This window comes from Cynoglossus semilaevis, chromosome 10 (assembly GCF_000523025.1).
Source record: "Cynoglossus semilaevis isolate Cse_v1.0 chromosome 10, Cse_v1.0, whole genome shotgun sequence".
Lineage (NCBI taxonomy): Eukaryota > Metazoa > Chordata > Actinopteri > Pleuronectiformes > Cynoglossidae > Cynoglossus > Cynoglossus semilaevis.
The window spans coordinates 16,526,170-16,536,305 of record NC_024316.1 but is presented as its reverse complement, the minus strand read 5'-3'; the positions used below and the strand labels follow the sequence as shown (position 1 = coordinate 16,536,305).

Sequence of the window (10,136 nt, the reverse complement as noted above, 5' to 3'; positions counted from 1 at the left end):
GGCGGGAAGATTGATGATGTTAGTGCGACCCGTGGAGGGGAGACCCACCCAGACATCAGCAGCCGTCAAGAGGCCGACAAGGCCACGCCCACAAGTGCTTAGATTCTCTGTTTATGGCAGTGCGTTATAATAATAGACACGTGTACGGAGCGGAGGCCGGAGTCACAGGCCAAACCACAGCCACCTGCTGGACCACAACTGGGATCATCTCCACTGAACAGACACAGTCAGAGGTTCTCGACAGGTGGAAGCCCCAACGCTGGATCCTGGTTTTACTGTCGGGTTTTTGCTTCAACTTCTTTCTTCTTACAAACAGATGCAGATGCTGAACCAGTTTAGTTTAGCATTTCTGTCTTTGTTTTCTCATACAGACTCAGGATTTGATGATTTCTTGATTGGTGCCATTTTAATTTATATTTATTTATTTTTTCATGACAAAATACTTAATCTTAATAAATTGGTGTACAGTGTCGTTTTGGCTCCAGATAAACAAACTTTTAAGAATTCGTGTTTTTAGTCTTTCTAAATTCAAGCTTTTTGTTTTTTTCTACATCTTGAACTCTTAGTTACGTGTCTGTAATTTCCTTTTACATTGAGACTCAAAAAGAAAAGTAAACCAAACAGACCAAAGTATTTTGAACTGATTAAATCATTTGTTGTTTGCTTATTTTAACTTGGCGGCAGAAAAGAGAATTCCACTGCTGGTCGTCTCTCTCTCTTTTTTTTGTAACATTAAACAGTTAATGACAATAAAACCTTGAACACAGTATCTTCAGGATGTGACACCAACTTCCTTCGTATAATTATTCTTAATTATTTATTAGTCATGTCATAAATGTTTACATTTGACATGGCTAACTTTAGCTTAAAGCTAACAGTAGCCGACTTAGCCTTTACTAAAAAACCTTTGTTATTTATTCTATTTATTTTATTGGTAACTTTATTATTTCTGATATAGCCTATAATAATGTATTGTTTTTAGCATTTTTTTAATTATTACCACAAGAAAAAAAAGTTGAAATATAGTTAGATAAGAAACGAAGGCATCTTTTTTGCAGCGTTGATGCTAATTGTCCAAATCAAACCTGTCTAACAGCTGCTGGGATTCAACCGTCTGTCTGACCTGCTGCGTGTTCCTGCACGTCTACATGAGACAACATCTGGGAGACAGACTGGAATAACTGTCTGACTGGAGTGTCTCCACTTCTTTTGTGTCTGTCTGTCCCCCGTCACGTGTTAAGACGGATTGGCCAAAGTGGTCTTTGACGGACAGCTCGGCCGGCCCCCCTGTGGGCAGGAGTGATGGACGAGATTGAACAGGATGCGCGCTCTCCTTCCCTGTGACTCCACGGTTCTGTCTCTACCTACCAGGGGTGACCCCCCACCTGTCCAATCACTCAGGGACCACTGTGGCCCCGACACACGGCTCCCCGGTGAAGGAAATGGCGGCTGAAGACAGCTCGAATGGACAGGAGACACGATGACTAACGGCTGTGAGGAGTGACGGACTAATGATGTACTTACAAACTGTGTGGCACAGGAAGTCCGGGCACAGCAGGAGTAGAGGGAGATGTCGCCGACAGGAAGAGGAAGAAACAGAAAAGAGAAAAAGAATCAAACTTTCACATCTTGACTTCTGAGCCACTTCCAGTTAAAAGCCACTGTTTTTTTAGTCAATATCAAACAAAAAAAAACCACCTGATCCCAACAAACGTTTGGTCAGAACAGGAAACGGTTTAGTCTTTCCTGGGATGAAGAGTAATCCCTTGAGTCCTGGTCCAACATGTGGCTTAAGACCAGGCTGTTTGGAGAACTTTGTTATCGTTCGGTTCTGGACGGTTAGAATACTAAAACTGTCCATAATCTCAGACACTGCCTTGGATTTGAGCTTGTCCTTCTCACGAGTCTTTCGACTTTTTTTTGATGGCTGTTTATCTCGGCGCATCATCAGTGCAGAGGAATCCACCTCTGCAGCAGAGGGAAAGGCCGAAGGGCTACAGGGAACATCAAAGAGGCCTGAAGGCGACTAAGCACCTTCCCAGGGACACAACCGGCATTGTTCTACAATTAATCCCAGCCTGCTCTATTACTTTCAGATTATCTTTAAGTGGGTGAAGTCTTTGTGGGGCATTAAGACTCTCCTTAATCCCCAACCACCAGCCTCCATCTCCCTACACTTCAATGGCAGCCGTGCTATCTTGTCCGGGTGGGGATGGCAGAGGCTTAGGGCCACTCTTAGAAGGTGGTCCGCCGGGGCCACAGGACAGTGTGAGAACTGTGACACAGGGGAGGGACAACAAACATGAGCTCAAATCTCTTAAGCGCACAGGGAGACAAATGAAAGGATTTGGGTAGTGAGGGGGGGCTCAGGGAGTTGGGGGGGGGGTGGCACAGGAGCTAAAAAGCTATCTTTCATAATCCTTTTGATAGTGGACCTTTTGAAATGCATGATCTGAATGTTTTAACACAGGATTCTCAGAGTGCCATTAAAGGCAGAGTCTCGACGGAATGACCTCGCCGAGGCTGCGTGGTCTGATAGCCGGGGTTGAGCTCATAAATCAAGAATCAGAACGACACAGGTGACATTTGGGCAAAATGTCCAGGGAAATGTGTGGAGTGGTGGAACTTACCCCCTGCAGGAGTGATGGTCAAGATCACAGTCAGGAAGGGACAGAGAAAAACAAGTGATGTCAGTGAAAATCTAAAAACATCTAGTGACTGAATAATGACTTCTCCACAGATACTCACTGAGGTAAAGTCCTGGTTGGACCACAGCACCAGAAATAAGGGAAAAACAAACCAAAAATTAGTGATTTTTTTTAAACCATTAATACAATTGGTATTTTTTTTTTTGGTTTTTACATATTTTTTGACAATGGCCAATAAAAGGTCTTCTACTTTTTCATTTGTTTTTCTCAATTTTTTCCCATGTTTTTCTTCTTCTTTGTGATTTCTCCTTAATTTCCTTGTTCTACTACCTCTATCACCTCTTTTTCTTCATCATTCTATTTTTTATTAAATAAGCCAATAAAGAGGAACAGATAATTCTAACAATATACAAAAATTATAACACCAGAGGAACATCTCTTCAGGTGTAAACGCTACCTTCTTATTGGCCAGAGTTGGATCCTGTCTGAGCAGCTGAGAGAGGTCAGGGACCCTGGCCCCAGCAGCAGAGTAGATCCACTCCTTCTCTATGGGATCCAGCTGTACAGAGAGAGAGGGAGGGAGGGGGTTAAAATAACTGTAAAATAAAATCTTTTTGTATTTTTAATGTTTTTCTTAGACTTAAGTATTTCCCCCTGCTGATCAAAAACATTTTCCTGATTCTCATAAATTAATACGATTCTGAATAAAAAAGAAAAACAATAGTAAAACTGAAGTAAAATTTAAAAAAATCTGAAGGCATTGCCTTTGCAATTAAAAATGTTAATTAAAATGTCATAATTGTAGTTCACAACTGGAACTTCTCTTTCCAATTTCCAATTCCATCAACATGTCTCAGTTTTCACTCATTGGTTTTTTTTTAGTTCTGAAGCTTCATCTGTTATTCGTCCTCCAGGGGGGGATAAAAACTCACGGCGACTGCGGCCGAGCCCATGCTGCCTGTGCTCTCCTCGTCCTGCTCCGACTCAAACTGCAAGACAGAAAAGACACACAGACAGAAGTTCAGTAAATTAGTCATAACGTTCTCACACCCTGATCCCTCCTCACACACTCACTCACACACTCTGTGATGTTTTCCACCAAAGGGTGTCAGACAGAATGGGAGGTAATGAGACGTCGGTGACACTTTCACACAGGAGAGGTAATGAATAACAATCCAATTAACAGTCCAGCCAAAAACAACACACCTACAGCTGGAGCTGTGTGTCGTCTCCGTCCGCAGCTCCACAAACACGGCCCTTCAGCTGCGTACAGAGCCGTCACTTCGGCTGATTTATTTTTCTCCTGTGAGGAGAACGTGACGGCTAACGGCCGCTACCGTGGTACAGAGACGAGATGTTAAAACACCCAGAGCCTTTCATGTCTGTGACACACGTCACTGAGCCGAACACGGAGAGCGAGCGATCAACTTCTATGGACTAACATCCCAACAAAAACCTTCAACATTAGAATAACTATCCTTGAGTTGAAAACGTTTTGACTTGCAGGCCTCACTGGATCCTAAAATTTGATAGGGGGGCCGGCTTAGGGGCAGATAGATGCTGCGTTTGTGTAAACTAAAACAAATTACATGTAAAAGTCATGCAAAAGGCTAAGATGCTCTTAGCCAAACAGGCCATATCTGGTCCCCGGGACGTAGTTTGACCATGGCTGACCTCACGGGTATGTGCTAAAAAAAAAATCTTTAACATCCATGGGACGAATTGACTCACATTTTGTGAATTTATATACAAATAAAAACAGAAAAAAAAGTCGATTTGACTTGTCTGGTTCAAAGCAGCATTAGCTTTGGGTGTAAAAGTTGTTAGTTTCCTTATTTAAAATGTATTTTTTATAATACAAATATATTTAATTTTCTGTTCAATATATCTAAATACCATTCTCCTTTCAATACTTAATGTTCAATATTTTGTATAAAATTTAAAAGCCAAAAAAAAAAAAAAAAAATCATCAGTTCAACAGTGCCACTGATTTTCCCATAAGGCTTTGGGAGCCTGGACCTCACAGTTCACGGCCTGGTGTTGTGATTAATGGTGTTACCAGTGGCAGGTCGCTCCTGGGGACATGAATTCAAAGGTTCAGTGTTGTGACTAAACCCTTGAGCAAACACACTTCACCTCAGTGCTGTGCTGCAGGAGCTGCCGTTTCATCAGTGGGATTATTCCCAATTTATTTCAATGCTCACAAATGTTGATTATCTTTCTAATGAGCTCCAACATGTTGCTGCTTAACATGACAACACCGGCCTGATTCTGATGCAGATACAAGGCCATTTATTCCAAATTGTGCCCCACCCCCTTTCCTGCCCCCCCAATTTAAATTTCAATTCCAACAGCTAAAAGATCTAGGCAATTTACTCAGCACCACCTAGTGGGGAATAAGAGAAGCACGGGTCTATGTAAAATAGTGTTTGTTTGCTGGTGTTTGAGGTTTTTAGGGTTTAATAATTAGAGGCCATTGTTTAAAAAAAAAATGAATGCACGTTTAGAAAATGTAAGTTTTACAGTAACACAGGTTTGGGTTTTAAAGGACCATTGACCAAAGTTCTGGTCTTTGTAAGCAGTGACACACCTCTCTGTGCTACACTTCTTATCCTTTTTATCCTCCTAGTGGTGTGTAAAGGAAATTACAGGGCCAAGTGGCCACTGTTTCTGTCCTAATGGGCTAAAACGACCGATCAAAGGCCAAACATTCTGCAGCTCTCGTCTTGTTTTCCTCCTCTCACCACCTAGGTGTGGACACACCGTGTTTATTTTGAAGCCTGATTGTGCAAATTGTGCAAATTGTGCCTCAGTCCATTGAAACAGCAGTAGGAAAGGCAGGTCAGTGAAACACATCGGTTACCAAACTAGGGGGCAGGTCCCCCATGGTCTGCGAAGTTGATTTGTAATTTTTTGGTGAGAATATCAGTTTTTATTATTTTAATACAGTTCTTAACGATCCTACTGATAACAGGGGGCGCTCTAGGAAAACATTTGGGAACCACTGACATAACATATACATATAAATGCACTCATTGACTTTCCCTATTCTCAAACGCGGACTGGTTTTCCATCACGAACAAAGCCCCTCTGTGTGTCCGTGCCCCAGAGCTTTAATCAAATACTGAGAAAAGTCACCAGAGTGAACCAACAAAGGCAGCGTTGTTCAGACATAAACACAACACTTAAATAATGAGTTAACACAGTTGACTGGTGGAAGACTGAGCAAGCGCTCGCTCACTCTCAGTCACTCAGTCAGTCACTCACTCAGTCACTCAGTCACTCAGTCACTCAGTCACTCATACCTGAAAAACACATCTTCACACATATTCACCTCTGTGGCGTTCTCAGATTCTCCACATGACATGAGCTCATCCTGTTGTTCCATCGGTGGGGCAGCAGAGGTCGCGGGGTTCGTTGCGTCCCACTGTGCGGAGGGCGTCGACGCAGCTGGATCCGCATGTTTCTCTTCGTCGGTGGCGAGGGTCTTGGTGTCTCGCTCCTGCAGCAGCTGCCTGTATTTCTTCTTCAGAACCAGGAACTTTTCACCCTGAGAGAGAAGGAAATGTGTATAGTTGAACGACAAAAACTGCAGTAGCAATATTTGTCAATATTTGTCTGATTCACACCATAAGTTAAGTTATTATTTATTAATTAGCATTGCTAAAAGAAAATAGTTAGTTAGCATGATTTCAACCGGCTGTAGACTGAAGACCATGGGTCTATTAATGTTTTCCTCCATTTGATTGTGTGTTTTTTTAGCTTCTTCCACAAAAGGTCAAAGTATTCTGATATTCTGATACTCACATTCTCTGACTTCACCACAGCGATGCGGTCAATGATGAGCTTGAATTCCTCTCTATATTTAGCTGCAGAAAAAAAAAAACAACACAGAAATATGATGAAAACAAATTACATATTTTCATAGTGAAATACTTGCAACTTTAGAAAAGACTCACTGTCTGAATGAAGTCAACCAAATTAATCCCAAAAACTCATGCACAAGTGTAAGTCAAAATGTTCTTAGACGAATGTTCTAATTTCAAAACATGCTAGGACACGTTCTCCCAGATTGGTCCGACAGCTTTGACTAGTTTTTTTTAATTACAGCTTTGTCAGATAAACTGTTTTTGTTTGATTCACTCAAGTTTACAATCCTCAAAAAAGTTCAAATTCAGTAAAAAAAAAAAAAAGCATGACATTTTAACCTAACTTTGATGATGTTTTTAGTAGCTGTGACTTTTATTCTGAGATTTATATACAGTCTATGGCTGCAAGAGGGCACTCTCTACACAACTGAAACTATAACAACTTTTTAAATTCAAACTATTCAAATAATACAAATGTCCGTACGTCTTCTAAGACTACATTAAAGAAATAAAAAAGGATAATATAGTATGAAACAGCTACCAAAATGAATGAATAAATACTTATTTTCTCACACTACATGCTACATTCATTCAGACAGTCAAACACTGGTAAACACATTAGCTCCATGGTGACAAACACAAAGTTGTTATTGCTGAAAAAAACCAAACAAAAAAACAAACAAAGCCAAAACATGATGAGCTACATGGAGAGGAAGGTTGTTTCCCTCCAGCTCTGGCAAAAAGTCAAACAGAAACACCTGATACGATGTTACATAAACTTTAAAACTTTTCCTGTGGCAACCAAACCCATAACAGCTGACGAGCTGATAGAGATCATCAGATAAAGATAGATGGTTGTTTGTTTGTTTATGCCATGAAAGAGATTCGGATAGGGGAAGGGGGGGGTGAGAGGAGCTGCATCTCACCCCGTGTTACCCTTCTGGGTTAAGAAGTAGTGATGATAAATAACCTACCTTTTCTACAGCTAAAGTTCAACACCTATTTTTGCTTCTTTTTTTTTTGTCTCTCTTTACTTTACCTTAGCCACCACACTCATACAGGGTGCCACTGTTTTGTAGTGTTCACAGCTAGCAGTTAGCCTGTTGGCATTGGACGTAGCCCAAACAGTTTTCCAGGAGAATAACCCTAATTATTGTCCCTAATAATAATAAACCCTAATAATTTGTGGAACAGGCTTCTACAGCAGCATTACAGGTGACTACAAACACAAATAGAGAGTTGAAAAGAAGTTTAAGCCGTTGAGTCTGTGACTATCGTCAGAGATGGCAGCCTAGCCCAAAATGTTCCACTCATGTTTTGTAACCATGTTAACAATGTTTCAAGAGTCAAGAGTCACTAAATAACCAGGAGAGATGTCAATATTTTACAGTATTCTGTCACGACCCACGTCAAGAGTCAACAAATAACCAGGAGAGATGTCAACATTTTACAGTATTCTGTCACGACCCACGCAAGTATCTGACCGTGCTGTAAAGCACCAGGTCATCTACACAAACAAATATTTTCCAGGCATGACAATTCCACACATGCCAAGGTGAGAATGCAATATTCTGGACAATAAAAGCGGTTTCCCTTTCCTGATGTGGACGGAAAGGACGTCTGTAGTGAAACAGTTACGCCGTCCGACGTTCTCAACAACAGGAAGCTCAGAGGAAACTGCAACTAACATCTGTCTCAGCAAAGGAATTCAGCCACAAACACTGAACACACCGTACAAAAACAAGCAGCTCAGGCAGACACACGTGCGCACCAACACTTCCCACCATGTCCCAATTCCTCTGTCTGGGGAAAGGACAAGCACATTAGGAGATGGACAGCCAGTCATGCATGTGCTCCTGATTATGATTAAAAACAATATCATCACAATTATGGACACGAACAAGCTGCCGACACATGCTAACACGGTCCTCAGGCACTCTTCTAATTCTCTCTGAACCACTGTCAACAACTGTGGTGCTGGGATTGAAAACGGAAGGTTCAAAGTCACTTTAGATAATAATTTCAAGAGTTTGAAGTGCTGTGTGTCAAAGGTGAAGAAACCACTGGTCAAATCAATAAAACACATCTAACAAAAATACTCCTTCTTTACTAGTGTATGTGTAGATGAAGCTGGTATAAATTAGCTTCACTACACTTCTCATATTTTCTGAGATCCAAACATCTGTAAATTTAAACCTAAAAAATTTGCATCTCTTCTAACAGCGCCCTCTGGGGAAAACATCCCCAGAGGGCGCTGTAAGAAGAGAGTGACCTTAAATGGTCTCTCTGTGTTTATCAGGACAAGATACTCAGGTTACATTGCTCTGCTGTTAGAGAGTTCAAATAAAAACGTGTACAGTTCTACAGAACCTGTGCTACGCCACTATTACTCAGAGGCACAAATACTGTCCTGACGGAACAGTCATCGGTTTGACACTCCCTGCTTCAGCACACACTGAGGCCACTGCTTGGAAATGACACGGTTCATACAAACAACTACTTCATGTGTGGGTGTAGGGAGTTCAGTGTTATTACTGTATCTCTAAGGCCACCGTGTGTCACGACAATTGTGTTTTTCATTCATACGATCGTGTCGTCATTTTGCATCAGCTTCAGTTTGATGCATATTAGCTCTTGCTCTCATGCTAACCGCCCTCATCTTTTACAACAAGTATAAGAAGATAGCAAATAAGCAGGTGGAATTACATAATCACGTGGGAGTACAAGTGAAGCATGAATATTGGACACAGAGCCAAGGCAAATCCTGGACCAACCTATCGAAAAAAAAAACAAAAAAAAATAATAATAATATCCTGGTGCCAAGTAGCTCCACAGCAGATCAGTCAAGGAGGCAAAGTCTATTTATTTGAGTCCCCATTTCTCATTTGTTCTTCATTAATTTTCTAGTTCATTATAAATACTAACCACAGACCTGAAGATATTTATCCAGGGTTGATTCACAAATAAAACCCAGAAGTCTCATTCATTTTTTAACAAGGTCTCTTAAAAAAAAAAAAAACATTTTCTCTAGACTAGTCATTATAAACCGAGAGAGAGAGACATCTGCTGCACCATTTACATTTACAGAACGCTCCAAAATAATTTTCTTTTTTAAACTGTGGATGTGAAATATATTTATTAATATTCATTCATTGGAAATGTTGGTTGATCATGTCCATGTTGTATTTTACTACACTATTAAAAGAGCAATCTGATCACAAAACAGAGTTGCAGATGGTGTGTATGCCATGGAAAACTTAGGTGATTGTCATCTGGATTGTCCAATAGGAGCTCAGTTACAGGTTATGGACTTTTTTTGGACTCATTTTCAAATCCAGAATGGCACAGATACAGTTACCATATCCTGGGGGTGGAATAAGGAACTAAGTTACAACAGAGCGTCTAGGTTATGTACCGTCTACAGAGACACCACTGGCCTGAGGCCAGCTTCTTTTTGGGACCTTTTCAGTGGTGACGGTGTTGGTGGTGAGGAGGAGGGGGAGGGATCAGATTTAAACTGTGCTCAGGGCGCTACACAGGCTGGTGGAGGATACATGCAGTGTGGCAGGGTGTTTATCTGGGCTGGTTTAGCTGCAGCTGGCCTGTGGCAGGAAGTGAC

At 41.2% G+C, this 10,136-nt stretch overlaps 1 protein-coding gene across 1 annotated transcript in view; it reads right to left on the bottom strand.

Annotated features, from left to right (window-relative positions):
* Positions 1-10,136, bottom strand: part of LOC103385304 (ankyrin repeat domain-containing protein SOWAHC-like) — a 14,595-nt gene that overhangs the window by 3,184 nt on the left and 1,275 nt on the right. Inside the window, exons 2-8 of the mRNA XM_025059150.1 lie at positions 6,456-6,517; positions 5,983-6,198; positions 3,581-3,637; positions 3,106-3,207; positions 2,749-2,760; positions 2,631-2,633; positions 1,240-1,527 (exon numbers count right to left, since the gene is read on the bottom strand). Coding sequence (XP_024914918.1) covers positions 1,240-1,527; positions 2,631-2,633; positions 2,749-2,760; positions 3,106-3,207; positions 3,581-3,637; positions 5,983-6,198; positions 6,456-6,517 — 740 coding nt within the window. The remainder of the gene's footprint in view (positions 1-1,239; positions 1,528-2,630; positions 2,634-2,748; positions 2,761-3,105; positions 3,208-3,580; positions 3,638-5,982; positions 6,199-6,455; positions 6,518-10,136) is intronic.